At 35.4% G+C, this 16086-nt stretch overlaps 2 protein-coding genes across 3 annotated transcripts in view; both read left to right on the top strand.

Annotated features, from left to right (window-relative positions):
* Positions 1–16086, top strand: part of LOC142337704 (E3 ubiquitin-protein ligase RNF185-like) — a 464852-nt gene that overhangs the window by 309180 nt on the left and 139586 nt on the right. The window lies entirely within an intron of this gene.
* LOC142338452 (uncharacterized) overlaps positions 1–16086 on the top strand; it is a 147636-nt gene that overhangs the window by 33884 nt on the left and 97666 nt on the right. For both annotated transcript variants that reach the window (XM_075388218.1, XM_075388217.1), the window contains exons 2-3: positions 7581–7726; positions 8254–8335. In XM_075388218.1, the coding sequence (XP_075244333.1) occupies positions 7581–7726; positions 8254–8335 (228 nt within the window). The remainder of the gene's footprint in view (positions 1–7580; positions 7727–8253; positions 8336–16086) is intronic.

The raw sequence follows: 16086 nt of genomic DNA, 5'->3' as shown, positions 1-16086 counted from the left end.
TGTGATTGTGTGCGGTGTGTAATTTGTTATTGTTCCATCTGGAATTATGTTCCATTGCGGTGCGAGTGTTGGTCTTGGTTCTTTTGTTTTTCGTGTGATTGTTTTCTTTGCTACATTTCGTTTGTTTGCTACTATTTTTGTTGTTTTGTCACCTATGGTGAAGTGAATTTCAGATGGTATTATCTTACGTGGTGAACGAGGGCGGAGTGGCATGTTGTCCGACTCGTCGCTGTCAATGCTGATGGGGGTTGGGTTTTCTGCTTCCTTGTAGGCTATGTCCAGATTGTCTTCGGATAGTCCGTCGTAGCGCCACATCTCTTCGTTGGTGAGTACGTCATGTTTCAGGATTTTCTTGTCTAAACAATTCGTACGTAATTTTTTGTATGTTAAGTTTTTGTGTGACGGTTTGGTGACTATGTTAGAAATTTCTGTGTTGGGTTTGCGTCCGAAGTGTGCCTCAAATGGGCTTGTTTTGGTGGTGGTGTTAGGGATTAGTCTGATGTTTTCAATTATATTAGCTACTCTCTGGCTTAATGTTGTTTGTGTCCATTTGGAATCGATGTCTAAAACCGCGAGCCTACGTTTTATTGTTTGTATTAACCTTTCTACCATTCCGGTTCCCCTGTGGTCTCCGGCTGGAGCGAGAATTAGTTTGATGTTTTTATTTTTGCAGTATATTTCGAATTCTCGGGCTTTGAAAGCTTGTGCTTGATCACACCGGATTGACCTAGGAATTCCATGTACTTTGCAGTAGCTATCGAGGTATTCGATTGCGGTTTTTGAGTCACAGTTATTGAAAACTTCCGCGTGCGGGTATCTAGATAACCTATCTACTGTTACTAAAATGTAATTGGATAGGGCGTTATCTTTAAATGGTATCGGGCCCGCGAAGTCCATTTGGACTTCTTCGTTAGGTTCGGAGAGTGGTGGTAACTCTCCCACTTGTGTTTTGGGGATTAAAGGTTTTAGGTTTTTACCTTTTTCGGTGCAGTGGCGGCATGCTTGGGCTTGGGCAACGATGTCTGAGTGTATATGCGGATACCAAATAAGTTGGGCTAATGCAAGCATACCAGCTTGGCCCGGGTGCTTGTTGTGGATTGTTTCCAGTACCATCCCTTTCAGCTTGTTGGGAATTACGAGTTTATTGTCATAAATTAAACATCCTGAGGGGGACACAGAAAGGTCTCTTCGAATACGATAATAAGTGGGATTAATTGCTTTAAGTTTTTCCCATTCGGAGTTTTTTACAAATTCAATAATAGGGCTTAATTCTTTCTTCGATGCTTGGGCTATAAATTCTTCGTTGAATACACGATTAAGATTTTCCCGATAAAGTGGGGTGGGGGTTTGGTCATAAACCGTGAATAGGGGTTCATGTCTTGTCGGATCTAGGGGGTCTAAACCTCTACCTTTATTGGATGTAGAGTCTGTTTGGGTGGATACGGAGATTAGGTTAGGCTGTTGTTGCTCCATATGGATTTGATTTTTGTTGGGGGCTCTGAATCTTTTTTGAATGGGGATTTTGAATGTTTCTTTTGTGGGGTTAGCGCGTGTTGTAATTGCTACTAAATTTTGAATACTTTGTGTGTTTAATTTGGTTGTTGTAATTTAATTTGCGTAAAAGAGAAAGCGACTGTTTTGTGTGAGGTAATAGGCGAAAAGCGGTTGTTTTATTTGAGTGTGCGTGTTTAGTACTTGTGACGTCATATGATTGATTTTGTTCTGTATTCTTATTGGTCGCTCCATTTGGAGCAATATTTGCTCGCAGTAACGCGTGTTTAATTTCTTCGATATTGTTAATGACAAAGTTTTTGTCTCTGTCTGAGGGGGAAGGTGCGTCAGATGATGGGTTTCTGCTTAGGTAATCAGCAAATCCCATATTTTTTCCTGGTATATGTTCTACTGAAAAATGGAAGGGTAGTAATCTATCTACCCATCTTGTGAGGCGACTTTGATATGTTTTGTTGCCTCTGTTTTCTTTTAGTGCGCTTAACAATGCTTGGTGATCCGTTTGGAGTGTGAAATGTGAGCCGTAGAGGTAATATTTGAAATGTTCTAAAGCCCAGACGACTGCTAGTAATTCTAGTTCATTCGTGCTATATCGTTGTTCCAAGTTGTTTAGGAACCTGCTCGCGTATGCGATTGGGTACCATGATGAATTTACGAATTGTTCTAAGCATGCCCCAAGGCCTTTTTTACTTGCATCACACCGGACTCTGGTTGGGCAATTAACGTCGAATAATCTGTTTTCTGTTATTGATTTTATTGCTTCTTTTATTTTATCGAATGCCTCCGTATGGAGCGTTTTCCAGTCCAGTTTATTTTGTGATTTTAAGTTGCTTTCTGAGAGTAATGGACGGAGCGGCTCACTGAGGGATGCGAGGTTTGGAGTGAACTTAATGAGATGATGTATGCACCCCATGAACGATCGTAGTTGCTTGAGTGTTTTCGGTGTATCTAAATTAATGATTGATTCGCATTTTTTGTTAGTTGGGATTATTCCATTTGGGTGTATTTTGAATCCCAGCCAAACTAAATTTGTCTTTGCGAATTCGCATTTTTGTAGCTTTATTGCAAGGTTTTCCTTGTCTAGAAGGTTTAGAATTTTGTCTAATTCGTTCTCATGATCATTCAAGGAGCCTTTAGTGATAATGAGTATATCGTCCAAAAATGCAAATTTCGAATGTATGCCCTCCAGTGTTTTGTCGATCGTTTTTTGAAATGTTGCGGGCATGTCTGTTAAACCGTAAAAGCCGTTTATGAACCGGTAGGTTCCTGTTGCTTTCCCCCTAGGAGACTGAAGTTGCAATGTTTTTGGATGTCTGGGTCGAGTGGGATTTGGCTATATGCATATTTCAGATCGATTTTGCTGAAGTAGAATTGGCCTGGGTTTTGTTTCCTTTCGGAGTTGTAATTTGCTACTTCGTCTATTAGATGGTCGATGCTTTGCATTTGATATTTGTTTTTATGTATTGCATCGTTGAGCTTCTTTGAGTCTAATGCGATTTTTACGCTTTTGTCGTGTTTCACTGTTATTACCACCGGACTTATGAAATGTTCGTCCGAGCATTTGTCTAGCCTGATTATTTGTTTATCCTGTATTAGTTTTTCAAGTTCGGCCTCTACTTTATCCAGGAGATGGAGGGGTACTCTACGTCCTGTTTGCTGTATTGGTTTAAAGTTTTCTTTCATGGTTGGTTTGGCTAAGTGGTTCTTTGATTTTCCTAATCGTGTACATAGTTTGGGGTATTTTTTAAGTATCCATTTTATTATATTTGATTCTATTGTTGTAGCGGAGATATGGAGTACTTTCTTACCTGTATTTTTATTGGCCGTGAGGGTTATTCCGAGCTTTCGTAAGATGTCTCTACCCATTATGTTGTTCGTTTTGTTTTCGACCAGTAGGATTTGACAGTCCGGTGCGTTCCACGATCCTGACTTGAGATCCAACTGGAGTACTCCTTCGATTTTGATTTGTTTATTGTTGAAGCATTTAAATTTTTCTTGTTCCATGTAGGGAACAATTCTGGCTTTTGAAATGTGGAGGAGTAGTTCATTCGCTGTTTCTTTGTTCATGAATGTTCTAGGGGAGCCTGTGTCAGCTAACCATACAATGCGTTTGTTGTTGGTTGTCGTTGCCACCCAGAATTCACCTGTGCCCTCGTTGTTTATGACTGAATTCTTCTCCGCGTGGAACTTTGTTGGTCTTATCAGATTCACGTTGGCCCAGTCTTCTGTGAGCTCTTTTATATAGAGGGCGGCTTCCGCATCTTCATCGTCGAGTTCATCTGGCTCACCTTCAAAGTTTTGTGTTTCCGTTTGGTCGGTGTTGTCTTTTATATGTCGTACTCTCCTGGGTTGGTTGTTTCCGGGGCGCGGTGTGTAGGTGTTCTGATATCTTGATTGTGGGCTTGACGAGCTTTGTAGTGGTGGGCTTCTTCTTTCCGGCATGGGTGCTTTGCACATGGACGAGAAGTGTCCTTGTTTTTTGCAAATTTTGCATATTGTGTTTCTCGCCGGGCAGTTTTGTAGGTGATTGGGTGTGAATGGGTTTCCGCATTTCCAGCATGGCACAATTTTTCCGGATTGGGGTGTAGGTAGTATAGCTTGCGGTCTTCTATTTTGTCTTATATATGTGACTTGGTTCCATGTGGAGGTGCTGTTTGCTCTAAGTATTTCTTGCTGGTTGGCCTGTCCGCGTTCGCGGTTTATAGCATAATTTAATACCTGCTGCGGGGTTCTCACTTCAGACAATAGGTCCATCTGGATTGCGGTATTGTTCATGTTGCTTAGGAACAGGTCTTTTATGATGTCTTCTTCTAAGTGTTCAAATCTGCAGTGTGACCCTGCTTCTCTCAGTCTACTGTAGAAAGTCTCTAGGCTTTCATTTGGTTGTTGTTGTGCTTTGAAAAGTTGAAACCTGTCGAATGTGGTGTTTCTGGGTCTTGTAAATGTAAGTGTCAATTCATGCACTAGTTCGTTCGTCGAGCATCTGTCAATTCTTGTGTGTGGGTTTCTCTGGTGAAATGTGCGACAGGCCTCTGCTCCAAGGGACAAGTAAATTAAACTCTTGACTTTCATGTCCGCTTCGTCCCAGGGGATTCTATCGACTGTTGGGCCTTTTGTCTCTATTATTTTGCATTCATTTTCCCAGTCCACACGTCTTTTCTCGTTACGTTGTTCTCTTTGTCTGGATTCTTCTCGGGTTTCATTATCGAGTTCTTCCTCTAGTGTTGGCATCGTTGGATAAAATAATTCTGTCCGCGCTGGCTTTAGCCGTAGGAGCTTTTCGACTTCTATATTGTGTTGGGCCATTACGGCCATCTTGAAAGTGGCTAACCACGGTTGCCATTCAACTGGTGGGTTTGCTCCCGTTTCCCAGAATAAATTAACTCCAATTGGAGATCTGCTAGACTGCGCCATGTGATGATGTACCTTTTGATTCTCCGTGTGGAGTGTAGAGTGTCTGGTATGAATCTGATTATTGTCTAATGAGGATTGGTCCGGTTGGACTATAGCCGGACGTTCTGCTCTAAGTCTCGGGCTTCGCTCGGGGGTGAGGGTTGGTCTCACTCTATATGACAGTTCAATTTTGGCGGATAAAAGAACAACGTTTAAAGTTGAATTAAGGCCACGTTTCACTAACTGTTTTTCAGCTTGCTTATTTTACGTCTGCGAGTTTGCATCTCTTGTCAGACGAACCAGCTAGGTACCGGTCTAATCAACCAGAACTATAGCGTTTACATAACTCAAAATGAACTTATTTACAAGAGGTTATTATATAACATATGAAGTTTAAAGTGTTTATACATAATACATTGAATACTTGGTTACAGCTCCACATGGAGTATCACATATATATATATATATATATATATATATATTTATATATATATGTATATATATATATATATATATAAATATTTATATGTTTATATATATATATATATATATATATATTACCAAAGCACAATAATATTGTTATACGCAGAGGACACGAAAATATTTGGCAAGTATGAACAAACTGAACATACAAATGATTGATCTCCAGCTGACTAGAGAGTAACAAACTATCACCCAGTATCAAAAAAACGCAATTACTTCTGCTAGGACCCAACAACTTACCAGACAAAAAACTTATTTGCAAAGGGGAAGAAGTAGAGGAGAGCAAACGTGTTAAATATTCAGATGTTCAAATTCACAAAAAAACTTACATTTGAAGGGCACTTAGACTACATTTTAACGAAATGTAACCAATAAATTTCGATTTCATATCAAACAAAACATATCTCCAAATGGAATTACTTCTGAAATTTTATAAACAATACATTCAAACATACTATCAATACGGAGTTCCAGTGTATTGCACAGTAAAAAGTGTTCCTGAAAAAATACAACATCAACAAAACTTACTAATCAGAATAGTTTTTGGATTCTCAAAACATAAAGAAGTTCGTAATTGTAGATCAATGAAAATTTCATCAGTTTTTGAGCTTCACGTGTATGACCTTCTGAAACTTTTATCAGAAGTAATTCGAAGAGAACATCCTAGTGAACCTATAAAATTGTATATAACTGATAAGGAAATTGACTGATCATTCGACACTGAACGGAGAATCAAAACGATACCTCTCATGGAAAAATTAAAACGCGAGAAACGAAAACTTACCTCATCTTTGATCGAGAATACTCTACAATAGCCTATCCACTCTTGTCTTTGATAGAATAAAAAGTTTGAGAAACTGCACAGAAAAGAATTTGAAAAAGCCGCTACACTCCTTCCGGGACAATTACATGATCGATTCCAAATTTTTTGGAAACTGGCTTTGGTAGTATGCTCGTTAAAAAAGAGTTTTTTTTTTTAATTTTTTTTAGTTAAATTCAATTAGATAATTGGTGCGTAAAATTGTTTCATTTTATCTCTGTCTTTCCTTTTCCACTTGAATGGTCTCAGTATAAGTAACTAAATGAGTTTCGTTCATATAATCTAAATTTGAATGGCTCTGAAACGGTGCTGCTACAGGCAAATTGCCTCATAGCGTTCGTTCAGTACGACGCTTTCTACTCTAATTTGTTTAATTATTCGGAGCTTATATTTTTGGTACTGAAAAGAAATTTATTATTATTATATAACATGTTGTTAACAACAAGCTGTTAACCCATTTTGAGTTTTTCGTTTGTTCTTTTATGACGCAGACCATTTTTGAACGCATACATGGGGTACAGTGCGTTCAAAAATACACAGGCAAGGTTTTTTTTTAAAACGGAGCATCAAGAACGCCCCAGTACTTACGGTTAAGCCAAAGTCTGTCCCATAGACGCACCAACTCTGCAACATAGACAAGCCACGTTCCACCCCGTACACAAGCCACCCTTCTTTATCAAGGTCTTCGTCATGCTTATTTTAAAGATTGGTCTTTTTAAACACAAACAAGCCGAAGTCTGGATCATATGCTTTTTGGTCTGGAGGGGTCTTTTCATAAAGGTTTTTGAACTAGCATATGAACGCATCGAAATTTTGAACGAGCCAAAGTCTGGATCATAGGCGTTTTCGGTCTGCCTCGGTATTTTCATAAGCAGAAATGGTCTGGATGGTTATTTTCATAGGTCATTTTGAGCGAGGACCTCGCCCTGGGAACGTCTATCTAAATTGCGCTTGCGTCCTGATCTCAACTCATGAAAAGAACAAAAAACCCTGGTTTTTGTGGTGTGTGCTCGCGTGTGTACGGTGTGCGTGCTACCACTTGAACTCCAAAGGTTTCAGATTATAAAGAATTGCTAGGTTGCAAGCGTGAGTTGTTACGAATACTGCCTCAATTAAATCCTTTTAAGTCCAAAGGCATCCAAAATTGAAGAGAAAACATAAGATTCAAGCTTGTCATTGAACTGTGTCTGTGTGTCCAATGAACAGGTGTTAAAATGGCTAATTTTTGTTCGGCCCGCTTCCTAGTTGTTCAGCAAACGTCTTAATATATAGCAATACGGCGAAGAAGTCTATGAATAGACAATTTCAGTCTAGTAGGATCTTTCCATATTTTGAAGTCTCAACTCTAGGGTTAGTCATTGACAGTTACTCGTAGGTCTTTCCGAGGGTCACCAGGAAGTGATGACGAGTATGACTACCTGTTCAAAATAGTGTTAGTTGGAGACTCAGGTGTTGGAAAGAGCAATCTGCTGGCCCGGTTTGCAAGAAATGAGTTCAATCTCGACTCAAGGAGCACTATAGGTACGACATATTCGTTTAATTACTACATCAAATTTTGATAACTGAGTCTAAATCGGAATGAAACTAAATTGAAAACCCGATTGTGTGGGTTTTGATTCACATAAGAAATCATCATCAGAGTGACGAGGGGCCATTAATCCGAGAGTTGCTGTGATTCCTAACTTGGATTATGACTTTAAACTGATAACTAATGGCATGTCAATGAGTTAATAAAGTCTACCAAAATTATCTTACCAAGCCATACAATAATTGAACTCACGGAACTTCAAAAAAAATGAAACTAAATCATTTAGAATTTGGTCTTGTCAAAGTTATGGTAATCTGTTAGCTTCCGGATTGTTTGAGGTAATTCTGTGAAGTAGGTTGCAAAATAGAGTTTAGATCAGCTCGCTCATGGAAACAAACCTTGATTATATAGAATAGAAAAAATTTCAAGCATTCTATGAGAAATTTGTAAAAGATCGCTGACCCGCATTTAAGTTTGCAATTGTATAGAAACAATGTACTGAGCTGTTTGATTTGTGCAGGTGTCGAGTTTGCAACCAAATCAGTGAGAGTGGACAACAAAATCATCAAAGCACAGATTTGGGACACTGCAGGACAGGAAAGGTACAAAGACACTGTTTCACTGGGAATAAAATTGATCAACAAAATAAACTTTGCGTCTAAAATGGTTTACTGTGAATCCAAAAACAGCTTTTCTCAGAGATAAACTGTTTATATATTTGTATACTTTTTGCTCACTAAAAGTGTACATATCTATTAGGATTTTTTGAAGTGACGAAAACAAATGGGAAAAAATTTTAAACTGATCAAATTTTACGATGTCCAATCTTATTTTAGTAACATTTTGCAAAATTACGCAATGTTTTTTTTATAATAGTTCTTGTTTTTTAAGCAAAATTACCAAATTTTAAACGGTAATTAGCTTCACTCTTAGTCAAACGGCAGTTACCAAAATTCCACTCGAATTGGCATCGAAAGCAGAGAAACAAATAGGATTTTTATCGCCTGAATAGTGAGAAACCGAAAATCAGATCGAACGATTTATATTGAAAACTTTTGAAACTCGATACCAGAAACGCGGCCAGGCATGTTACTGTAGCACCCTGCACCACAGCTCTGCTGAAGTAGCAGCTCTATTAGGTTGATATACCACAAGTTGGGTTATTACAATTTGTTGCACAGTTATTAAACCTTTCAAATCAATTTCTCTAGTTCTTTGAAAACGATCTGAACTCAAGTTAAATCTGAATAAAATTTGATCAGAGAAAAATTGCGACTGTGAATGCGATGCTGCATCACCATATGAAGAAAATAGAATATGGTCCCCCTCCCCAGTCCTATATAGCCGAAATTTAGGACCCCCAAAAATCAAAGTTTAACTCCTTTCTGAAAAGGTTAAATTTTTTCATAACTACGTATAGGGTACAAAAGATTAACACCCCTATTTGCATTTATTTTCAAGAAAATAAACATGGGTCACGTTACAAAGCCCGAAACCAAAAAAAACCAATAAAAACAATTTTTGGTTAATGTTTACAATATATGCAGTGCTTTATTACTATGCACGTATTTATTTCAAACTTCCGCTTTGTTAGTATTTTCTAAATGTCTATTCACACATATTCACATGTAACAGTTCAAATGCATACGCAGTATTTAAAAATACACTAATTGCGGGTGCTCACTTTACTTGAGGGAGGGCGCTAGTGGAAAAGATCCTATATTTCCTTCTCGAAATAATTCCAGAAAGCGCTCGAAATTGCACAAAACCACAAAAATGCTGAGGTCGTGTGCTATGATTATGGTATCATACATTATGTTATGATTGTGGTATCACCAACCAGAACATAAAGTTTTCGTATTGGAAAGATTAAAAAACTTGAAAAAAGGTGTGTGTTGTCATGCAGAACGTGGATTGTTGTACTTGCGCTCAAATAATAGGGGAGACAGACGAAATAATTTCGGTCCTCGAGTAGGTTTGAGGGAGCTTAAATTCAAAAATATGCATTAATTCAACAATCTGCAGTATTAAGATTTCACCTCATTTTGGGATTTTGTTATCTGAAAAAACTGATTTCCTTGTAATATAATGAATGAGTTTCTTCTGCCCGGATTTAACTAACGTAATAACTCCGTTGTAAAAAGCATAGCTCAGATTTTTGGTAAATCTGATTGCACATAGAACATCAGACATAAACAGTTCTCTTGTTGAAAATATATTTGAAAATTCAATAAAGACGGGTGCTATTGTGGAAAAGGCATTAGATTTGCCGACAAGTACAAACTGAACTGATGGCCTATTTGTTGAAAAAAAATTTTCAGATTACCAACCATAAATTAGACTATAATAGAAACTAAAAAAGCACTATTTTGACCCGATCACTAGTTTCTAATGAGATTGTAGCAGACCATTACGGAAAAGACAGAAGGTTTAAGAAAACGAATTTGAAATTTCTATGGAAAATGCTGGTCCGGGTCATTATCGGCGAGGTTGGATATCCAAGGACAGCAGAGGGTCAATTCTGTTTCCAAATTGTTTGCTTAACTTAAAATAATTTTTGCATGATAATTTTATTGAGGTTGGAAGTACCAATTTGGAAGTACCAAGAGTATTTCGCAGAGATACTTTCTGTGAGTTAAAAAATTCAAAAACAAGAATTAAAACCTTGGGTGAAAACTTTGGGATTTGATGTGCACACTCAAGTTACCAAGTGTTTTCCTGCATTTTCTATTTGACTTGTATTTGGAAAAAGAAGTAATGTTAATTATCATTCTTCAATCGTTCAAACCCAATCAGTTTACATTATCCGAATATAACAAAATAAAGACCTTATTGTGAAAACCGTACTTCAGATTTTGATAGATTGCACTTGGATTATCAGACATTAACAAAGGTCTCCGTTGGAAAATTTATTTAAAAAATTCAAGAACGACGGCTGTTGTTGCGCAGAACGTGATTTCATATATAAGCAAAAAGAACTACGCAATTTTTTAAAATTATGGCTTTTTTCATGATTTTTCGAGAAAAAATAGATGTGATTTGCAAAAACAAAAATTACAACAAGTTTCCTGTTGTTCCCATGAAAAAATCTCGTTTTGTATATTAAATTTGAACGAGTTTTAAATCAATCTCAGTTGTTTTTTTTCAAGCATTTCCGATGCTCAACTTTCTCTTCATTTTTCGAATTTTTCTGCAATAAGTATTGGTACATGAAATATTTAAAAAGCTATCCACCGTTATTTGAAAAAAATGACCTTGTAAGGTCAGAGTTTTTATGCGTTAGAGCTAAAATGCGAGAGTTTTTTTTTAAGTTAACATTTTAATACCACTTGTTTTTTTTCTTTTTTGCTTACCTTTTTAGTCATGGAACATTTTGGTCCGTTTTGTTGTCGACGAGTTAAGATATGCCAGGATAGCTGAAGTCGCATTCTGGTTCCAATTTGTTAATATAAATTGTCATCGTTTTTCCTATTAATCATTTTTTAAAACCCGCAGTGCGATAGCTATATTGGGGCTATTATTGCCCTTCTCTCGTTACACTTCAAAGAATTTGAATTGTATTGTTGTGCTGTCTTTTTTAAAATCTGTTCACAGTTCTTTTTACCTTTTACGGTCAAAAAAAAGTCAAAATTCAAAAATGAATTTAATCACGCGGAAGTAGGTCGAAGAGCTAAAAGCGAGTAGTTATAAAGCGTGACATTAAACTGTTCTAAAGTCAATTGAAAAGAAAGTGTTTAACAAATTATTGGTTTTTGAGAGCCCAGTACTTTTCACGTGCAGAAATTCAAATTTATGCTTTATTCAACCAGTTGCAGCATTAAAATCTCACATCACTTCGATTTTTTTTCTACGATAATTATTGGTTTATAAAAATACAGAAAACTATCCTTTGTTATCTGAAAAAAAAATTTGATGAGTTTCCAGTGTCCGGATAAAACTAATGTAATAACTCAGTTGTAAAAAGCATAGCTCAGTTTTTTCGTAGATCTATTTGCACATGGAACATCAGACATAAACAGTTCTCTTGTTGAAAAAATTTTTAAAAATTCATTAAAGTTGGTTGCTATTTTGCAGAACGTGGTTTCAATTATATCCAATCAAACAAAAGGCACAACTTTTTGAATTTGTGATTATTTTCATGATTTGCTTTTTTGCTTTTCGAAAATAAAAAAAAGATGCGATTTGCAAAAACGAAAATCATAACAAATCTCTTGTTATTCCCATGAAAAATTATCAACTCAAAGATGATGGTTTTTAGACTTCAGAAGAATAAAAAAAAGGAGACAGACCAAATCATTTTGGTTCATCTTAAAAATTTGAAGGAGCTTAAAACCAATATGAGATGCTTTCCCTGCATTTTCTGGACTCTCCGATTACTGAACTTTTCCTTCAATTTTTGAATTTTTCTGCAATACGTATTGACACATTTAAAATGTAAAAAAATATCCCTTGTTATTCGAGAAAAAAATGGTTTGTTTGTAATATTTATCAAAGATCATTCTAAAATTAAATTTTGAGACCAGTTAGTTTCTATTGATCCCTTTTCACTTCCCTTTTTTCCTATTCTGCATTATCTTATTTTTGTCTTTTGCCAGTTACAACAACCATGGAGGCTTGCTCTTAAAAAGATTTAAGAGATAACAGCTATCTGACACGCACTCGTTTGAAAAAAAGTTCTTGATTTCTAAGTGTCCAAAAAGGGCGTTAAATTTGCCAACAAGTAAAAAATGAGCTGATGGCTTATTCGTTGACCAAATTTTTTAGCTTACCAATCATAACGCGGACTATAATGGAAACATACTTAAACTGAGGAGAACAGAAATAAAACTAGCCAAGAACATCAGTTACTAATATTAACATGCAACAATGAAACGGAATATTAAGCTGTGATTGAACGAAAGCACTATTTTGATCCGATCACTTATTTCTAATGAGATCTTAGCAGACCATCACGGAAAAGCGAAAAGGTTTCTGAAAACGAATTTGAAATTTTTTGGAGAATTTTGGTCCGTTTCATTGTTGACGAGGTTAGATATCCCAGGAAAGCAGAGGTTCAATTCTGTTTCTAAATTGTTTGCTTTATTTATTATATTTTGTGTATGACAACTTTATTGAGCGTGGAAATATTAATGTATTTCGCAGAGATACTTTCTGTGAGTTAAATAATTCAAAAACACGAACTAAAACCTTGTATGATGTGGGTTGGATTTGATGTGCAGTCTCAAGTTATCAAGATTTTTCCTGTCCTGTATTTTCTAGTTTACTTGTTTTTGGTAAAAGAATTAATGTTAATTATTGATCGTCAACCGTTCAAACCCTATCAGTGTACATTATCCAGATAAAACAAATGTAATGGCACCATTGTGAAATGCATATTTCAGATTTTTGATAAATTACGCTTGGAACCTCAGATTTGAACAAAGGTGTCTGTTATTCCAGAAAGACGGTTGTTATTGCGCAAACGTGATTTTATATATCTGCAATAAGAAACACGCAACTTTTTAAAATTATGGTTTTTTTCATGATTTTTCGAGGAAAAAAGATGTGATTTGCAAAAAACCAAAATTACAACAAATTTCCTGTTGTTCCCATGAAAAACATTTCGGTTTGTTTTATAAATTTGAACGAGTTTCAAATCAATCTCATTTGTTTTTTTAAGCTTTTCCGATGCTCAACTTTCTCTTCATTTTTCGAATTTTTCTGCAATAAGTATTGGTAGATGAAGTATTTAAAACGCTATCCATCGTTATTGGAAAAATTGACCTTGTTCTTATATGCATCAGAGTTTATTTGGAAGTTAATTTTTTACCACTTGTTTTTGTTTTCTTTCTTGCGTACCATTTTGGTCTTGGAATATTTTGATCTGTGTTGTCGTCAACGAGAAACTACTGGTTTTCAAGACTTAGACGTTTATTGTCTTCATAAACAGTAAGTGATTTTTTAGGTTTCGCCTGTTTTTATAGTTTTTTTGATATTTCATATTAATTTACCAATTTTAATAGAAATGGAACCGTTTTTACGAATTTTGTACTACATGTTTTCAAAAGAATTTAACAATTTTTTGGTTTTTTATTCCTTCATTATTGTTCTACATCTCAGCCTCATTATTTAAATTTCTAGGTAGCTTCTTTATGGGCTAGAAAATTCGAGTCATTTGAAAGGTTTTGACCCATATCTTATGTTTTTCGTGACTTTGGCACAGGTTGCATTCGAAAAATATTAATGTTTGTGGATTTTGCATTTTTTGGAGTGTAGTTTTTCTATCACTTTGTCTCAATAATGATGAATCCCATTGGCAATTTTATTAGACATTTTCGAGTTAATCTTTTTTTCATTTCGAAACTGAAGGTTTTTAACGAATTTTGCCCAACTTTTTTTCGAAATTATTGGTTATTTTTTTATTTTGCGAATTCAGGTATTTGTACTCTATTTTTCTGACACTTAGTCTTACTAATGATAAGTTATTAGGGTTACTAATTTTTAATTTTTGAATCTATTTATTTGTTTTGTTCATAGCTAACAGATTTCAACTTAGACACAATTTTTTGAAAATTTTTATGACTTTTCGAATTTTCCCCTTCTTTCGTAATTGTTTTTTTCCTGTTCGGGCCCTGAGTCATTAAAAACAGCTCTTTTTCTCCATTATTTGATTTCATTAGGCATAATTGAATCCATTTAGGCGATTCAGATTGCTGTTATGCGCGAGCTAAAATGCGAGAGTTTTTTTTAAGTTAACATTTTAATACCACTTGTTTTTTTTTCTTTTTTGCTTACCTTTTTAGTCATGGAACATTTTGGTCCGTTTCGTTGTCGACGAGTTAAGATATGCCAGGATAGCTGAAGTCGCATTCTGGTTCCAATTTGTTAATATAAATTGTCATCGTTTTTCCTATTAATCTTTTTTTAAAACCCGCAGTGCGATAGCTATATTGGGGCTATTATTGCCCTTCTCTCGTTACACTTCAAAGAATTTGAATTGTATTGTTGTGCTGTCTTTTTTAAAATCTGTTCACAGTTTTTTTTACCTTGTACGATCAAAGAAAAAGTCAAAATGCAAAAATGAATTTAATCACGCGGAAGTAGGTCGAAGAGCTAAAAGCGAGTAGTTATAAAGCGTGACATTAAAGTGTTCTAAAGTCAATTGAAAAGAAAGTTTTTAACAAATTATTGGTTTTTGAGAGCCCAGTACTTTTCACGTGCAGAAATTCAAATTTAGGCTTTATTCAACCAGTTGCAGCATTAAAATCTCACATCACTTCGATTTTTTTTCTACGATAATTATTGGTTTATAAAAATACAGAAAACTATCCTTTGTTATCTGAAAAAAAAATTTGATGAGTTTCTAGTGTCCGGATAAAACTAATGTAATAACTCAGTTATAAAAAGCATAGCTCAGTTTTTTCGTAGATCTATTTGCACACGGAACATCAGACATAAACAGTTCTCTTGTTGAAAATATTTTTAAAAATTCATTAAAGTTGGTTGCTATTTTGCAGAACGTGGTTTCAATTATATCCAGTCAAACAAAAGACACAACTTTTTGAATTTGTGATTATTTTCATGATTTGCTTTTCGAAAATAAAAAAAAGATGCGATTTGCAAAAGCGAAAATCATAACAAATCTCTTGTTATTCCCATGAAAAATTATCAACTCAAAGATGACGGTTTTTAGACTTCAGAAGAATAAAAAAAAAGGAGACAGACCAAATCATTTTGGTTCATCTTAAAAATTTGAAGGAGCTTAAAACCAATATGAGATGCTTTCCCTTCATTTTCTGGACTCTCCGATTACTGAACTTTTCCTTCAATTTTTGAATTTTTCTGCAATACGTATTGACACATTTAAAATAAAAAAAATATCCCTTGTTATTCGAGAAAAAAATGGTTTGTTTGTAATATTTATCAAAGATCATTCTAAAATTAAATTTTGAGACCAGTTAGTTTCTATTCAGCCCTTTTCACTTCCCTTTTTTCCTATTCTGCATTATCTTATTTTTGTCTTTTGCCAGTTACAACAACCATGGAGGCTTGCTCTTAAAAAGATTTAAGAGATAACAGCTATCTGACACGCACTCGTTTGAAAAAAAGTTCTTGATTTCTAAGTGTCCAAAAAGGGCGTTAAATTTGCCAACAAGTAAAAAATGAGCTGATGGCTTATTCGTTGACCAAATTTTTTAGCTTACCAATCATAACGCAGACTATAATGGAAACATACTTAAACTGAGGAGAACAGAAATAAAACTAGCCAAGAACATCAGTTACTAATATTAACATGCAACAATGAAACGGAATATTAAGCTGTGATTGAACGAAAGCACTATTTTGATCCGATCACTTATTTCTAATGAGATCT

The sequence above is a fragment of the Convolutriloba macropyga genome, chromosome 4, assembly GCF_964194025.1.
Source record: "Convolutriloba macropyga chromosome 4, txConMacr16.3, whole genome shotgun sequence".
NCBI lineage: Eukaryota > Metazoa > Xenacoelomorpha > Acoela > Convolutidae > Convolutriloba > Convolutriloba macropyga.
Note: the sequence above shows the minus strand (reverse complement) of the source record. Positions and strands in the feature narration are given on the sequence as shown.